Below are 18,826 nucleotides of genomic sequence, written 5' to 3' on the forward strand. Positions count from 1 at the left end.
CAGTATCTGAATATGCAACTTGTGACTTGGTTGATTTAAAAAGAAAGAAAGAAAAAAGCTTCAGAATTTAATTTACACTGTCACTCAATAAATCATTTGTCACAGATATTTTTTGACATGAAGCAGGTGGGCCGCTCTTCTGCCTGGAGCGATGCATTGCCCCGTCCTGTACTTGTTGAGCAACGCATGAATGAATCCCGTTGAATTCAGTATTGTTTTTATCCTCTTAACAAGAGACATACATGCTTGTATTTAGAAGTTTCTGCTCAGCTTTGGAGTTTAAGATGAGCACCCAAAAATGAAAATTTGTTTCGAAATCTTGTTCCGTATATTCACATTATTTTCAGTTAAAACATAAAATTAGAAGCTAGGTGGAATGTCTTCGGAATGAAATTTTGTTTTTATTATCCGTACTAGAAAAATGAATAGGGATTCATACTGCCAAGCTTCAAAAAGCACAAAAAAGTACCATAAAAATTAAAATTGGAATTAGAAAAATTTATTGGAATATATGTGAATGCACATGACTTGTATTTTTGGAGACTGGCATCACCATCCACTTTCCAAGAATGCAAAAAACAAAAAAACCCAGAAGCTCACACATTGTGCAGAGCGTCTAATTTAGTGTTTCATGTAAGGAAAATAATATACAAAAGGAAGGATTAATAATATAATGATAAATAATGACAATTTTGTCAACAAAAATTACCAAAAAAGAGGACATTCTAGGTGCTTGATTTTGCCCCCAACTATTTAAGCTCAATCACGCAGTCACCAGCTGACAATAGTTCAGAGAACAATTATGGATGAATCCGATTATGACAAACAGCAATCAGGATGTGCTACCACCACTATACTACAGCTAAGGTTAGGTTTTAGACTGTAAAATGTTATGGTAAAAACCTCTTAATTGGTTAATGGTAAGTTCCCTTCCTCTGTGCGGTGAAAAACTGTCTAATGGGATATTTCATGTAATTTTATAGTAAAATACACATTCTAATAATTCCCTGTTTGGGGCCAGATTTACTAACAGCTTGCATCAGCGCAAACCCTCTTTTGGTGTTAAAAACTACTGTCAGAATTTACTAAAGACGTGCAGTGAAAAATTAGCACTAAAATGGCGTGGACACAGTTATTTTTGTTGCTGACCTTATTGCATATTCATTTGTAGGAGTTTCCCTTTCAGACACAAAATTTATAGGAGGAGAGTATTTAAATGAATCACGCAAGGTGATTTACTAAGGTTTGCGTTAGTCAATTTACTGGTATTTGCACTGCCCCAAAAAAAGCATGTCCCATCTGTGCTTTTTTGGAATTGCGCCCTCAGTCTAATTGGCCCTGTTTAGTAAACTTGGCCCTTGATGGGGTTTTTCTCACAACTGCGTGATATAAAGTTGCAATTGTAAGTTATAAAGTCAGAATTGCAGGATATAAACTCGTAATTGCGAGAAATAAAGTCAGAATTGTGAGTTATAAACTTGCAATTGCGAGTTATAAAGTCCAATTCTGAGGGGGAAAAAAGGCTGACTTTTTTCTCAGAATTGCGACTTTGTATCTCACAATTCTGAGAAAAGAAGTCAGAAATTGAGTTTATAACTGACGATTCTGACTTTATTTCTCGCAATTACGAGTTTATAGCCTGTAATTCTGACTTTATAACTTACAATTGCGACTTTATATCACGCAATTGTGAGAAAAAAATCAGAATTGAGATTAAAAAAAATTGCAATTTATATATTTTTTTTATTCCGTGGTGGAAGCAAGCTTCCATAGTTCATCACAAGAACTTTGCAACAAGCTGAGGTAAATGTTCACAGTTCTCAGAATTCGGAATTGTGAGGGGGAAAAAAAGTCAGAATTGTGAGATAAAAAGTCGCAATTACCTTTTTTATTTTTTATTCATTGGTGGAAACAAGCTTCCATACAGAGCTGTGATTGCATGAGCAATGAAATCTTTAGAATTTTTCTTTAAAAAATGAGTTTGCACTTAACTAATAATACATTCTAAGTTGTTTTCTTACTGCAGGGATGATGTGATTTTTAATGCAACACTCATAAAAGATCTTTGTTTTTTCTCCATCCTCAGACTCAGCGTCATGTGAATGACCTGTATGAAGATCTCCGAGATGGACATAACCTGATCTCCCTCCTGGAGGTCCTCTCCGGGGAGACGCTGGTGAGTATTACAGATTGTCTTGCACTGACTTGTATGGCCCTGTCCTTAATGGAACCCTAAGCCCTCGCGGTCTTCCTCTGAGTCCATACTTTGTGTCATAACGCCTCTTTGACTGTCAGGTAGAAGTCTGCAATGGCACTCACTTCAGTGTGGGCTTAGTAAAAGTGCATATCAGGCCGCAAAAGGAAACCCAAAAATGACAAATGGGACACCCTATGGTCTTGTAGACTTAATGGACATTGTAAGCCCACAAGACCGCAAGTCCACATGAAGTGTGCCATTTGGGACAGGGCTTATAAAGCTAGCCTCTGCTATTTCAGCACAGCTAAACAAGAGAAGACCCATCACTTCTCCTATTCAGATTCCAACCTCTCCACCTTCAATACTCCAACCCTGCCCTCAGCCTTCAAACAAATCCAAAGTCCCAACCTCCAGGTCAACGAAGACCTGAACACCCCACCATATTTATGGGTGATGCCTTGGAATACGTCTTCGAATTCAAAAGATGTTATGTTGAATCACACCCAAAACACTGGGTTCAGATATTCCAGGCAAATTCTTGACATCATCCCATCATACTGCTTAATTTCTTGGCTCTAGCTAAGACATTAACTTCACTCTCTGGCTTTTCTTTTTTCTGTGTGGCACCTCTTTGACTCTTTCTCTGCCTATCATTCTATCTTCCTTTGACACTGACCCACCATCTCTTTGCTAACCTTTGCCCTTTGACTTCTGTCTGCTCTCTTTGCACTTCTCTTGTTGGGTCAAGACGAGGGAGAGGGACGTTGTGCGGAGCGTACGGTTGGTGAGTGATGTAGATGCTTCATTGGCATGGGTCACTCACTGTGGCTGGCTTGCGCATGATGTCACTTCCGCCAGTCTTGTTGTAGTCATGTTTTCATTCACTTCCTAGAGTTACTTTGATGTTTCAAGCTATGTTTGTCAATGCTAAGTATCTCAAATGATTAAAAATGTTAAAAGACTTCACTAAGAATTGTAAAAAAAAAAAAAAACCAAGCTTAAAGCATGTTTCTTCTTTTAATCTGAGGGACTTTTATTTTGGAATTTTACTGGTAGGAATACCATTATAGTAGGCCTTTTTTAAATTTCCGCTTGCGCATGACTGATGCTGTTTCTCTTTATGACATCATCTATCTGAACCTCGTCATAGTTTGGGTGTGTGACCGATATAGCCAATGATGTCTAAGTAACTACCCTGACTATTAGCAAAAGGTGTATAATTGATTATTAGTGCTGAACAAAACTTTTGTGCAAGACATACTTACAGTCTGGACTGCATTTTGAAGTTAGTTTAAGGTGTTCAGGTCATAAAAAGGTGTTTGCATAAAAGGGTGTGTCAGATGGTAAACATGTTTTGGGTTGTTTTCTATAATACAAACGTTTTTAGCATTCATCCACAATAGTTAACCACACTACATCCCTGAGGGCACAAGACCATCACTTCTGTCATATACTGTAGTCTTGAAGACCCCATGAAATGACTTGCAGTTATCTGTGTTGATGTATTTCCTACTGAAACAGGAAGTTGGGGCGGGGCATATCAAAGTCAGTACTGTTTATGTAGAGCACGTGCTCATTCTAGTGTGGAGCTTATTGGATAAAAATTTGAATATACACCTCAGCGCAAGATGAATCAATAGATAAAGATGAAATATTTTAAATACAGCTTTAGTTTAATGTAGAATTATATGTAAATGTCATCAAAGCTAGCAGACATAGACTAAAAGATTTGATTTCATGGGGTCTTTGTTGTAGTGTTCACATATGTGGTTACACATTATTTCGATAGTCCACTTTAGGCATTCTACTAACTATAAGTAACTTTGTCTCTACATGTCAACTAGCAGTCATTAGAGTATTAGTAGCTAACCCTAAAGGCCCGTTCACACCAAGAACGATAACTATAAAGATAACAATAAAGATATAGTTCTAAAAATCGTTCTAAATGTAAAAGAATAGCAGAGTCCACACCACAGCTATAACGATAACGTTATAGAGAAACAATATTGTTGGGATCACTTTCAGAACGATTTTAACAGTCATATCCTCAGAATAAATGCTGAGAAGTATTAACAATGAGATCATTATGCCAGGCTAGCAAACAGTGTAACATAAAATTACCTCAGGTATTTAGCGCTAGCTTCGACAACATTGTCTTGCTTCCTTTGAAGTTGCAGTGAAAAAGACTAGGTGTTGTTTTTATTCCACTATATTGAGTTTGTCAGCAAAATTCACTGTTAGATTAGATCGATTACACTAGCTATTCACTCAAAACATAGCATGCTGAGGACATCTGCTGGTTAAAGCTGTAACAAGAACAGCAAAAACATGTTCAATAACATGTACACACTTTGAAATCGCAGTGCATGAGCTGAGAATAAACAGACCGTTAATGTTCGTTGATGTGGATGCAAATATAGTTATCATTATAGTTATCGCCCTAATAACCCTAATCTTGTCTACTACAGTCTACTAATACTCTAATGAGAGTTAGTTGACATGTAGTTGCAAAGTTACTTACAGTTAGTAGAATGTCTAAAGTGGACCATCGAAATAAAATGTAAACATATACATTAGCTTCATAAAAAGATTCTCCACGTTTTTCATTCTTCCTTCATTTCGACCTTCAAAAGAAGCTTGGGCATTCAAAGACACGCCTCAGTCTCATCCTTTGTGTTTTGTGTCTTAACCGTCCTCTGTTTGTCTCCACAGCCACGTGAGAGAGGACGCATGCGATTCCACAAACTGCAGAATGTGCAGATAGCACTGGATTTCCTCAGACGCCGGCAGGTATGAGACCAACTCAAATTTCAAACTAAATTAAAATGATAGTTTATTACAAAATGAAACTTTTGTCATTTGTTTCCAAACCTGTGTATTTTCTTTTGTTGGTGGGTTGCCAAAGAAGATGTTTAGCAGAATGTCCAAGCTACTCCCTTCCATTAAGTGAAAGTTAGTTGGGACCACATTACAAAAGCCATTCAGACAACTTGTATATCATCAATTGTGGTAACGATTCACTTTCATAGTGTGAAAAAGAGCAGCTTGGACATTCTGCTATAAATGTCTCCTTGAGTCATAGGAATGTTAAGTACTTTTTAGGGTGGACAGTATTTAAACATTATTTATTTGTTAATCTCGATTACAAGGTAAGATACTCTCTCAAATTAAACTTTAACTCAAACGTGAATTGATGTTCTTCTCTGGAAATCACAGGTCAAGCTGGTGAATATCAGGAATGATGATATTGCCGACGGAAACCCAAAGCTTACACTGGGTCTCATATGGACCATCATCCTACACTTCCAGGTCTCCTATTCTGTCAGTGTTAAGTTCCCATACCATTTACCTCCTTCTCCTCCTGGGCTCCAAATCGGTCTGGCCAATCACTTAAATCTGGGTCAATCACTGGTTCAGTTGGGTCTGTCTTGGGTCATATTAATTTTACACCTTCCAATCAAACATCAATGGGGTCAATAATTTTAGCTTCAAACCAGTATCTGCCTCATGCAATAAAATATGTTTCTCATGTTTTATAACCTCCTACAATCAGGAATATCCAATATGATCCAACCACAATAGTCTTAGTATGCGAAAATGAAGATTCTGGAAATGAATCTGTTCAGTGTCTTGGGCGCCATGAGGAATTGAGAGTCTCTGATCTAATCTAATTTCATAATCTAATATCCAGGCAATTTTTTCAGACCTAATTATGTAAATCTGTTGTTCAGTGTGTTCAATTACAACCACACCTTGATTTATTCCACCTCAAACAATTAAAAAAACACACATAAAGACTCAAATCCAGCCAATTATTCTGCTTGGGTGCGTCCTGCTTTTGAGAGAATCTGATTTCCTTGGATAGATGAAACAAGTTGGCTGGATGTCAGGTTCATCCAGAAGAGGCAGAGAGGTAGGGGTGGAGTATAAACTCCTGCCCACTTCACCAGGAAATAAAAGAGCTTTCTCTTTGTGGAGGTAGTCTGACTAAGAAGAGAGTCTCATGACCAGGGTTTTGGATGGTGCCAACCTCCCATGTGCTTATATCCAATCCTGATTGACATTAAACTCTATTTAATGATTGTTTAAGGTAGTATATACTATATAATTTTATTAGGGGGATCCCGTTCCTTAAGAGATGTGGTTAATTTCCTCAAATTGAGATAAAATATCTTTAGTTTAAGCCTGTGCTTAAACTTCTCAGATCAGTTTCAGGCCTCATTCATATGTGGAAATAAATCTAATGTGAATATGTGCATTTGCATCTGCCATGTAAGTGGACAGATCGGGTATTCCCCTGACAATGCGAGTCGTACATCATCAAAAAAGCGATGGTGGCGAATGATGTCAACTCAAGTGGACACCAACTCCAATCACATGACTCTTTTCAATGGCACAATGGAGGACAAAGGCTTAACCCTAAGTTTTGCTGACCTTTAAAGATGGTGCGGAAAGCAAAAGCTTGTATTATCATTTCGTTTGCGTCCATTGCAAATTGCACCATTTTTATTTCCTTTTCAGCATAAGCTTTTCCAGGTCAGTATGTCTACTTTGGGTTGTTTCGCCAAGTGTAATCACTTTTAAAAGATGTAAGCTGGTCATCAAAAAAATCGGATATAGTTAACAAATGGGAATTGGGCATCAAGAGCTACAGTATAAATGCGGCCTAAAAGCATCTTCACTACATCAGTCTGACATTTTGTTTTAGTGAATTTATTCTTTCAACTGGTTTGTTTTGGAACTGATTCACTGAAACCTGATTCACAGAATCATCACTTAGTACTGTTACCAGAAGTATAGCATTTTGACTTTTTGCAGACAAATACAAATCTAGTTCAATGCTGGTTTTATTAGCTATATTTAGTCTCTAAGTGTATTCTTTCAAGTTGCTCTGTTTGAGATCCTCATTGTTTTGTGGCAGATACTGTTGTTTAGCTACTTCAAACTGTGAGTTCACAAGGTAATTGGATTTTAATTTAATGAATTGCATTGTTTTTGCTACATGTTCATGCATTGAGTATGACGACGGGTCTCAGAAGGGTCTTAGGAGGTCAATGGTATTTAGTGGGGATGAATTTGCATGGTAATGCATGGCTAAAAATCAACCACTTTAATTATTTATTGACAATTATACAATAAACATAATGCATGTCACTGAATCCATGAAACTCATTTTTCTGGGCTGGTAGATTTCAGATATCCAGGTGAACGGTCAGTCAGATGATATGTCAGCGAAGGAAAAGCTGCTCCTCTGGTCTCAGCGTATGGTGGAGGGTTACCACGGTATCCGCTGCGATAACTTCACTACTAGCTGGAGGGACGGAAAACTCTTCAACGCTGTTATACACAAACATGAGTAAGTGCCTCTTTACTAAACCTCACGATTAAGGTGAAATGTGTGCTTGTATAATGAAGCGTAATTCAAGTTAAAACACTTTATTTTGATGGTCCACATCAGACAGTCTACTAACTAAAAGTAACTTTGCAACTACATGTCAACTAACTCTCATTAGAGTATAAGTAGACTGTAGTTGACTGTTAGTAGACTGGCTGGGGGTTAGTAGTTTAAGTTGACATGTCGTTGCAAAGCTGTTATTTAAACATTGGAATATAGAAATGTGTTAATCAGGTTCTTGCCTGACTCAACATTGAGCTTCACTTGATCAAACTTGTACTTGTTGCCAAGGAGTAAAATGTTCTGATCTGAAGCACATATTTTCATCAAGATAAATGCCCTGAGCGTAGACATGTCAAATCAGCGTTGTGTACATGACTGACAGTTTATACTGGCACTGTCTTCTAGAGTTTCATCTGTCTTTGAAGTTCAAACATAAATATTTAAATTCTTCTATACATACTTACCTTCTTCTAAGGTGCACAAAAGAAGATATTATGCAGAATTTCTGAACTGTTCTTTTCCATTAAACATAGGTATATGATCAAGGTCACATGAGAGTCAGAGAATTGCAATGCTCGATGCTATAATGATCAGATTTATGGAAATGGAAATGAGATTTCAGAACTATGCAAGAAGGCAATAATAACTTTAAGTATTCCTCACACAAAGATATCATTTGACATCAGAAGACTTAGTGCACAAATTGTATGGAGTACTTTTGTGAAGTTTGGCAGCCCATGCTCTGATTTCATTATGTGGAAAAGAGCAGCATGTTCATTTTTAAAAATGTCTCCTTTTGTGTTCCACGTGGTTTGGAACGATATGAATATCAATTATACAATGAAATAAATGATAGATTGTTTTGCAAAAAGGAAACAAAGCCACACAGATCCAGGCCAAGTGAAAGCAGTATTTTCTGTAATGAGGGTGTGTCCCGTATATAGACGCAAGGACAAAAGAGAGCAGGGCGAGACTGAATGAGAAAGTAGTGTTAAAAGAAGTGTACAATGAAGGCAGTTTTGCAGTGAAAATTGAAAAGATAAATGCCATGAGGTGTGGTGCCTGTTGGAGCGGAGACAGGCCTCGCTGCAGGGCACCTTTCTCGAAACATGGACGTGTACCTGCAAAGCTTGGGTACGCCCTGTTGACCCTCACATGAGCAGGGAGGATTTGATGCTTTTGTCAACTAGGAACACCCATTGGAGTTGTAGGATCTGCCTCCTTTCAGAGCCTTTTACAGGCACCACCTGCATTGCAAAAAACAACTGCAAACTTCAACTTGGTTTCTTTTTTGAAGCTCTTTGGGAACAAATGGATTTGAGAAAAAGAATAAGAAATAATACTAGAAGGGTTCACATTTCCATGAAGAGGAGATATTGAGAATTCAAGAAACATTTTACTGGAATTGCATTGTGTGGAAGCAGCATTTCAAACGGTTCAGGACACAATGATGCTAAACATGAAGAGGCGTCTGTCCTTTAAGAAGCGTCGGACTGGCTCCAGCAGTACCGTGGCTTCTGCGAGTGACACTGAGGACCGTGTGATCATGCTGTGCGAGGATATCCCCTCAGAAAGCTCCCTGGACTCTGGCCGGGGCTCTCAGAGTCCAGGTGCTCGCTCCAGTGGGGACTCTCAGACGGGATATGGGCCAGACTGGAGCTCAGTGAGCCATGTACCAGAGAGGGACCTGAGGCAGATCAATGGAGGCTTCAGGATGGACGATCAGACTGTGGTGGCAGACTCTCATTACCACGCTGGAGAATCCTATACCATACCTTACACCATACATGTCTCAGAGATGACGGGGTGCTTGCTTCATTTCTAACTCTCTATAGATTTATGTATACATAGAAACTTAAGGTTTTAATGTTTTAAGAATCGTTCAGTGTAAGTGTATAGATTTGTGCTCTCTGTGTTGTTTCGAGCCACTCCCATCTCTGGGTATTCATGGCATGTCAGTTATGGCTCCATCCCTCAGGAGACAGATGTTATTTTGGATTTATGGAGCAGGTGGTCACTTTACCTGTGCTCTGAACCTAGTGTTTAGCGAGACTTATTTTATCCTGCAATATTCAAAACCAATGATTCCAATGAACCAAATGTTATCATTCTGATTGTGTATATATATATATATATATATATATATATATATATATATATATATATATTGGTAACAATGTATTATTTATTTATTTTTAGATATTATGTTGACTATAAGTAACTTTGCAACTACATGTCAACTTATTCTACTAACCCGAACCCAAACCTAACAGTCTATACTCAATTAATATTCTAACGAAAGTTAACTGACATGTAGGTGCAGCGTTACTTATATTCAACTGAAGTCTTAAGGGGACCATCAAAAAGTGAAAACATATATTTTAGGTAACACTTTACAATAAAGTTCCATTTGTTAACATGAACAACAATTGAAAAATACTTGCATGCTCAAAATAAAGGGGCGGGGTCTGGTTGAGTTAAGTAATGTGTTGAAACTCGCAGTTATGGTAAGGGGGCGGGACATTTCCAAAACGAGCTCAAAGCAGTTGACCAAACACAACATACTGGTCCAGTCGACCAATCAGAGCACATTGTGCTTTGTGCAGAAGGAGGGGCTTCATAGAGACAGGAACTAAACAGAGCGTTACTGGGAAGAGAGGAGCTGCAACAGTGGAGAATATGGGGAAAATAATGTGTTTTTTTGAAAAATCAAGCATGAAAACCTATTCTAGTAGACCCCAAAAACAAAATCAAGACTTTGTAAAAAAAGGGCATAATAGGTCCTCTAAATTTTTTCCTGGTGCAATCATTACACACTTACTTACTTACTAATCCTCATGGGTTTGTTCCTCTTCATTTCACCAGGCCAAGGCTTATCGACATGACGAAAGTGTACCACCAATCCAACCTGGAGAACCTGGAACAGGCATTTTCAGTGGCAGAGCAACAACTCGGGGTCACACGACTGCTTGACCCAGAAGGTAATGTTAAATCAAGTGGTATAAGCTGGTATTGAAGAAATTATAGACATAAGATTGAAACGAAAACAATCAAACAACCCAATCAATTCCTGATGGACAAAATCAAGTCCCGGTCACAACAGAGAAATACAAACAATCACACATTTTCATGTCACACACCACAATGAACAACAATGAATTCTTGTTGATCTACAATTCTTTTCATTGCAGATGTGGATGTGCCTCATCCTGATGAGAAGTCCATAATCACCTATGTGTCCTCCCTTTATGACGCTATGCCACGAGTTCCAGATGTCCAGGACGGCGTCAAAGCCAATGTGAGTTTTTCCCTCATCATTTTAAATGACGTAATTGCCGCTTAACAAACCAGTTCCAGACTTAGGCAGTCAGCACATAGTCCAGTTAATATGCAGTCGAACCAAATCTAATAAAACTAATGAAGCATTTTTATGAATGAGGTTTCTTAAGGCTTCCTGCCCTTGCCCATTCCCACACTACTGCTAAATAGCATCAGTGTCCAGTCTCTCTGACAATGACGAGATGTTCATCATGTACTCACAATCATTTATGGCTTTGTTCCAGACCTCATGATTTTCACATCACAAAAAGAGAAGTTTAGCTAAATGCTCATGCTGCTCTTTTCTACACAATTACAGCGAATGGAAATTAAAGATTCACATTTATGTTGCTCGTCATTTCACTAGGAATCCAGGTCTTCTGGAGTTTTGCGTGACGGTGAAAAATTTCCCAATGCAGATTTTGCTTGTGTTCAAGTTGGTCATGCAAATTCACTGGCTTGAAATGCTGCACTAATGACAATGAACAATGGACCTTTTTGCCCGCAAAATCTTGCAGAAATTTCATTAATGTGACTGTCATTCGCATACATTCAAATATGGTGAATCAAGACCCTTTTTGACCCTCATCCTGGTCCATAGTCAAAATGGCAGAAGGCTCTTATGTCACCTCCATGTTTACACCCTTAATATAGATAGAAGGTTTAGGAAATAGGTAATAGACATCGTGTGATCTGGATTTGGATCTGGTTGCTGTCAAATGCGATTTATTTGATTCCCCCTTCACTCCATCAGAATCTCTCATGAGAATGAAATGATTAATGTGAGCTGTGTCACAGACTATCAATAAACCCTTCTGGATCAGCTATTTTGGTACTTTGATTCCTCCCTCCCTTCGTATGCTGTTATCAGACAAGGCTACGATTGTTGACACCTAATTGAGTGAATGTGATAAGTGACTTAGCACAGGGGCAAAAGAGTGTTCCTGTTCTCCCCTGAATAGTTTTCGTGTGTTTTTGTTCCCGCTTGCAGGAGCTGGAGCTGCGCTGGCAGGAATACTATGAGCTGGTCACCATTCTACTCCAGTGGATCAGACATCACATACTCATCTTTGAGGAGAGGAAGTTTCCCAGCAGCTATGAGGAGATTGAGGTGAGAAAAGTCTGCTGTTGTGTGGGTTGGGTTGCTAATAGTTACTCTGTTCTTATTCAGTTATTGAATGAACTGCAGTCTTCATTATCTGTTGTGAGATGCACATTGTCTGGGTTTTCTGTAGAATTACCTGGGTTAAACGATCAGCTCCGTCACCAGCATATGCTGTGATCTGGATACTGGACCCCAGTCTTAACTAGTTTAACCAGCAATATTATAAACTAGTCTTGACCAGCATAGAAATTTATACTGATCTAAGCTAGTGTTTTCAGCAGGGCGGTAACTTGTTTATGGTCATGTAAGGAGAATGCACACATTGTTGGGAAGTAACTAACTTTAGCAATGAATGATTACATTAGGGATGCCACTAACTTTACTACATTTTTAATTAGCGTGACAGTAGATTTTTGGGGAAGTAATTTATTTTATGCGACATTTCATAGTTTCAAACAAATGTTTAAGTCGCTATGCTTTATTTATTTATGTAAAACATTTGGTTCCATGATGTTTCAATTTGTTTTGGCCTCGGTTGTGAAAATTAGGGTGTGTCTAGTTTTATTAGTAGTATTTAGTGTGGATTTATCCATTCAAGTAATTCTGTCATCTATCTATCTATCTATCTATCTATCTATCTATCTATCTATCTATCTATCTATCTATCTATCTATCTATCTATCTATCTATCTATCTATCTATCTATCATCTATCTATCTATCTGTCTCTGTCTGTCTGTCTGTCTATCTATCTATTTGTCTGTCTGTCTATCTATCTATCTATCTGTCTGTCTATCTGTCTGTCTGTCTGTCTGTCTGTCTGTCTATCTATCTATTTGTCTCTGTCTGTCTGTCTGTCTGTCTGTCTGTCTGTCTGTCTATCTACCTATTTGTCTGTCTGTCTATCTATCTGTCTGTCTGTCTGTCTGTCTGTCTATTTGTCTGTCTGTCTGTCTATCTGTCTGTCTATTTGTCTGTCTGTCTGTCTGTCTATTTGTCTGTCTGTCTATTTGTCTGTCTGTCTGTCTGTCTGTCTATTTGTCTGTCTGTCTATTTGTCTGTCTGTCTATTTGTCTGTCTGTCTGTCTATCTGTCTGTCTGTCTGTATATCTATCTGTCTGTCTGTCTGTCTATCTATCTATCTATCTATCTATCTATCTATCTATCTATCTATCTATCTATCTATCTATCTGTCTATCTGTCTGTCTGTCTGTCTATCTATTTGTCTGTCTGTCTAGCAACCAATCTGAGAGGAACAGATCTATTGCCAACCCAATAAATACTTTATTATTAAACAATTGTAACTTTTCAAATATTTTATTCATTTTTATTAAATATAAATGACTTTCTGATCTGATTTGTGATGGGAAAAGGGAGAAGAGCAAGTTTTGCGAAAGGCGGATTCAAACCTGGGTCGATCGCGTCAAAAGCTACTTTCACATACATTACGCCCTACAGCCTATGCCCCGGCAGATGCTAAACAGAACACGTCTTTTTGGTATTTAACTGAAAACATTCAATGGCTAAATTACAGCCTACGCACATTAAATTGGACACCTGTTGGTATTTTAAGCATAAAATGAGGTAAATTCCCTGTTTTGGGTTGACACGTGACAACTTACCAGCGTAAAAATATACAAGTTCATGCTCTTTTTCTTCGCTCCCCTGCCGCTGAGAGGCCACCATCTTGTTTGAATTTCTTTCGAAATCTCCAAGCCAGTCACGTGATCGACTGCTAGCATTCTGATTGGAGGATCTCAAAAAATTGCCCACGACCGATCTAAAGTATCCAGATAGAAATTTGTTGCTCATTCTCAATGGGAAAGTGCCCAAGCAACATTGCTTAAAAAGTTGCCCCGTGTATCATCACCTTAAAGGATTCTGTTAGGCACTTCATATATATAGGGGTTCCCATCATGGGATCATTTTATGGATTTAGTTTTAAGTAATTAATTTTGTTTCAATTCATTTTTCATTTTACTTCAGTTTTATGAATTAAACAGCTTGTAAACATTTTTTATCACTAGAAAAATATTTAAATAACCCTTAAGCATGAAAGTATTATCCAATCATTTAAGACATTTGTCCTTGTGTAGAACCTTTTTGGCATAAAGAGTTCTTTAAAATTGAGTCGAGAATCCTAGGGTTCTATATTGAACCACACTGAATCTTTTTTCTAAGAGTGCAAACACTGTCAATAACATGTGGAGAACTCTATCCTCCTCATCTGATGGCATGTTACTGGAAGAAATCCTTCTCTGCAGAGCATGAGTCATGTCATATGACACCACATCCTGAAGAGCAGGCGTTCTGCCTTTGATCGTCTTTGTTTGATTTTGTATGGCTCTGTCTCATCAGGGTGGGGCGGCTGTGTAATGGGTATATCATCTTAGTCTGAGGGAAGGTGCTTATATTACCAGCTTTGTGAAACAATCCTCACTCCATGTTTGATGAATAACAAAGAGTGGGTACTTTCAATAAATGCTTACTGCATTTGAATTCAAATGTACCTGCTGAAGATGATCAAGGTCAAACTGTGTCTTGCACAATTTATACTATATGAATATTCCAGCATCTGTTTTTATTTATTGGTTTGCTTGTTTAATTATATTGTAGATTCTGTGGCGTCAGTTTCTGAAATTTAAAGAAACCGAGCTGCCCGCCAAAGAGTCAGACAAGAGCCGCTCCAAACACCTCTACCATACCTTTGAGGTTTGTACACAGGATGTCAGACTTCATAATGTAACATGAGATAATAATTGGTAACACTTTAGTTCGATGGTCCACTTTAGACATTCTACTAACTATAAGTAACTTTGCAACTACATGTCAACTTATACTTCTAACCCGAACCCTAACCTAACAGTCTACTAATACTCTACTGAGAGTTAGTTGACATGTAGTTGCGAAGTTACTTATATTTAGTAGATTGTCTAAAGTGGACTATTGAAATATAGTGAAACCAAATTATTTTATTGATATATTACTGTATATTGATATATTACTTCTGTCCTAATATGATGTTCTGCGAATTTCCCACAGAGTGCGGTTCACGCTGGTCAGGTTAAGGTTCCTCCTGGTTACCACCCCATTGATGTTGAGAAGGAATGGGGGCGTCTTCACGTGGCCATTCTGGAGAGGGAGAGACTGCTCAGAATCGAGTTTGAGAGGTGAGGAACATGTCTAAAAACACAGACCTCTCACTCTGCAGTCTTAGTTTTGTTGTGGCTTTGTCTCGTGGTCTTTGTGAATATGGGAATGTAATGGGTGTGTAATGGAATGACTGATCCTGACTAGAATAGGACAGTCTGCCAGTCCAAAAACTGACATTACATCAGCCATTATAACACACAATGAAGGGTATTCTAGACTAATAAGAGCTGCGTGAGAATGATGCATCTCTACCAGATCTCAATGTGACTCCAAAACGTATTTGGATACTTAAGCAGGACTTTGAATTTCATTGCATTTGATACAAAATATCAGATATTAAAAAGTGACATTGGCAGACAGAGCTTCTATATTCACTCTTCTTCATCATTTTTGCTTAGTGGCTTTTAATCGGCTGGTGTTTTGGTGATTTTTAGTTCATCACATTAACTGTTAACATGTTCCACTATTCTTATTTCACAAACACAAAGTGACAACACTTTTTGTATGTAATTTCATCACTATATTTATTGTTCATTCATTAAAACTCTCGTAACCATATGACTGCTTATGTTACATATACCTCAGTGTTTAGCAATACCGTAATGAACGACAGCGTGAACTGTCATGGTAGTTTCACATGCAAATTGTTTAGCCAATCACAACAGACATAATTTATATATACTGTAGACGTCTTTAAGGTAAGGTAGTCAAAACAGAGAACTAATAATAATAGTGCGAATGTAAAGGAATATTGCAATTTTTATTTTTGATCTGGAGTGAATGAAATTGGAAAAAAAAAAAAAAAACAGTTATTAATATCATTCATCTAGAAGGAGAGGGAATATCATCTAAAACAGGACACATCCCCCTGTCACAAGACAATGTTGCTTCTTGCTGGACAAGTGTAATATTCAGCACACATACCCTTTATGGGCTGGACTGTGGAATGGCTGACCAAGCGCCACAACAACTTTTTCCCTGGCTGTGGTTTGGTCTGTCCGAGTCCCATGACAGGATTATAACAAGAAAAACATGATTTTATGCATTTCGGAGAAAGTCTTGCCTGCTGTTGGATTGTAAAAAATGGCCTTTATGACTGACCCATATCGTTTAGAGCATTTGCTTCATCGTGGAAAACTGTGAGTTTCTTGATACATACTATCTTGATATGTTTTTTTGTTTTGTTTTGTTTTGTTTTTTTCAATTACTTTTAACCATACAGGTGATTTTTAGTGGTTGTATGAAGTAATCTCCTATCTTATTATTCTCATTTGTATTATTTTAATTTAAAAAAATAAATCCTATCCCTTAATTCTATTGAGGAAAAACTCACTTTCAGTTGTATGTGTGATAGTCCTTCGTACACCGGACCTTTGACTATTTGGCATAACGTCTGGTCCCGATTGCACCTTGTTAGGGGCCAAACACAGAAGGTGCGATGGCACCTATTGTATCCGTTGGCACTCTTATTATCTGCTCTGGGAGTCTATGGCAGCCCATAGAACCGCTTGCGGGAAAGTTATGAAATTTGGCACACTGATAGAGGACAGTCCCAACATTAACCACAGCAAATTTGGTGTCTCTAGATCAAACTCTCTAGCGCCACCACTTGTCCAAACTTTCACTCATGTTTACGCTAATAACTTTTGAACCATAAAGGTTAGAAACAAAATGTTTTCCTCTGATTCCTTGGCTCAATATGATTTGATTGCACCTTATGACTTTTAGTTTCCGCCTTGAAACTTTTCCTGCCAAAAAAAAAAAATTCAAACTCCTCCTAGACGGTTGCTCCAATTTTCATGAAAATCAAATCAGATCATCTTCAGACTATGCTGGCTAAAAGTTATCAAAAGCTTTTTGATAAACCCAACCAATGCTCTCAAATAACACACAAACAAATTCAAAGAAGAGCATGCCAAATTGGATGTGAGGCTATATCTCCGCAATGCTTTAGTGTATTCTGACCAAACTTGGTACATGTTATGACAAGCATAACCTGAGGCCCCATTTCTGAGTCCAATCATACCTAACATGTTAGCCTTGTGGTTTGTGCAATGTTGCTATTTCACGTTAAAACAACGTTTGCGAATATCTTCATCCAATCGAGATAAAACCACCATAGAAAATACGGAAACATAGGTTGTTGGCCATGCAATAAAGCCCAAATGCCAAAATTTTGATAGTAAGTGGCAAACAAATGCAATAAAAGTCGTGCATGGGTCATTTTTTTATGTAGTCATAGATATACTGAACGAAATGAGATATTTTCACCAAATTTGACACCAAATTTTTTATGGGCACACTCTGAGGACACACAAAAAAGTGGTGTGATTGTGCCTGTTGGTGTTGCTATAACTGAACAAAATATTAAATTGCCACTAACTACAATAAAGTATGAAATAAAATGGTATATTTTACTGATGATTTTACTTCTTGCTTGATTATTTGTGCTTGGCCCATCAATGGCTGCTTGCAGCTATATTTCTGGCCAAGAACTGCCAGTTTAATAATTTGTATGCAAATTCTGATCATTTCCAGGTTAGAACGTCTCCAACAGATTGTCAATAAAGTGCAGATAGAATCAGGCATGTGTGAGGAACAACTCAACCAGACCGAGTCTCTACTGCAGACGGTGAGAACATATTCTGCAGAATCTTCAAAATGCAGTTATTATTTGGTCAAATTTGACCTTGAACTATGAAGTTGCCGTGAAGGCTTTGACTATGCATTATAGTGACTTTCCTCGTCACTGTTGTTGCAGGATATTCGTTTCCTGAATGCGGGGAAACCAGCGCAGCACACGGTAGAGGTGGAGAGAGATTTGGACAAAGCCGATGGCATGATCCGTCTCCTCTTTAACGATGTACAGCTTCTCAAAGATGGACGCCACCTGCAGGCGGAGCAGATGTATCGCAGGTGAGTCCATTTGATGTTTCTTGGCACTACTATAGTTGAAAACCTTCCTCCAGTAAAGAATGTCAGTCTACATATGTAAATATTACAAATGATGTCTTTTAAATAAACTCAAACTCACAACATCAAAGAAAAACAATGACTTGTGATTTTCTTTTCTTAGGGTCTACCGCTTACATGAGCGCTTGGTGAACTTGCGCAGTGACTACAATCTAAGGCTCAAGTCCAGTACTGCTTCTCGTGTCACCTTCACCCAAGTTTCCCAGAAGCCTAGGCAAAGCGTGCGACCCGAGCTGGATGAGGTCACTCTCCACTACGCACAGGACCTGTTAGCCTGGGTGGAGGAGAACCAGCGCAGGATCGATTCTGCCGAGTGGGGCATTGATCTTCCGTCTGTGGAAACTCAGCTGGGCAGCCACAGAGGTCTTCACCAAAGCATTGAGGACTTCAAGGCTAAGATTGAGCGAGCACGTGCGGATGAGGTACTTATTTATTTATTTTTTTTACGAATAATTTTTATCAAATTATGCAACTATTAAAAGTGTATCCAACTTCACCAGCAAACATAAAGTACACTCACATAAAGCGAAATATACTATATAGCAAATCTTAGTTTTACAAATGTATATATCATCGCAAAATGTAAATTATGATATCGCCCAGTTATAATCTGCCAAATATGGTTGTAAGGCAAGAAGATATTATAAACATTAACATCATGATTTACTGTAACTTGTTGTAAC

At 38.1% G+C, this 18,826-nt stretch overlaps 1 protein-coding gene across 1 annotated transcript in view; it reads left to right on the top strand.

Moving 5' to 3' along the window:
* The window catches only part of plecb (plectin b), a 168,239-nt gene that overhangs the window by 122,913 nt on the left and 26,500 nt on the right, over nt 1-18,826 (top strand). Inside the window, 12 exon segments of the mRNA XM_051864246.1 lie at nt 2,087-2,176; nt 4,910-4,987; nt 5,414-5,506; nt 7,387-7,553; nt 10,461-10,576; nt 10,787-10,893; nt 11,905-12,024; nt 14,634-14,729; nt 15,060-15,187; nt 17,709-17,802; nt 17,932-18,086; nt 18,247-18,565. Coding sequence (XP_051720206.1) covers nt 2,087-2,176; nt 4,910-4,987; nt 5,414-5,506; nt 7,387-7,553; nt 10,461-10,576; nt 10,787-10,893; nt 11,905-12,024; nt 14,634-14,729; nt 15,060-15,187; nt 17,709-17,802; nt 17,932-18,086; nt 18,247-18,565 — 1,563 coding nt within the window.

This window comes from Ctenopharyngodon idella, chromosome 16 (assembly GCF_019924925.1).
Source record: "Ctenopharyngodon idella isolate HZGC_01 chromosome 16, HZGC01, whole genome shotgun sequence".
NCBI classification, from domain to species: domain Eukaryota; kingdom Metazoa; phylum Chordata; class Actinopteri; order Cypriniformes; family Xenocyprididae; genus Ctenopharyngodon; species Ctenopharyngodon idella.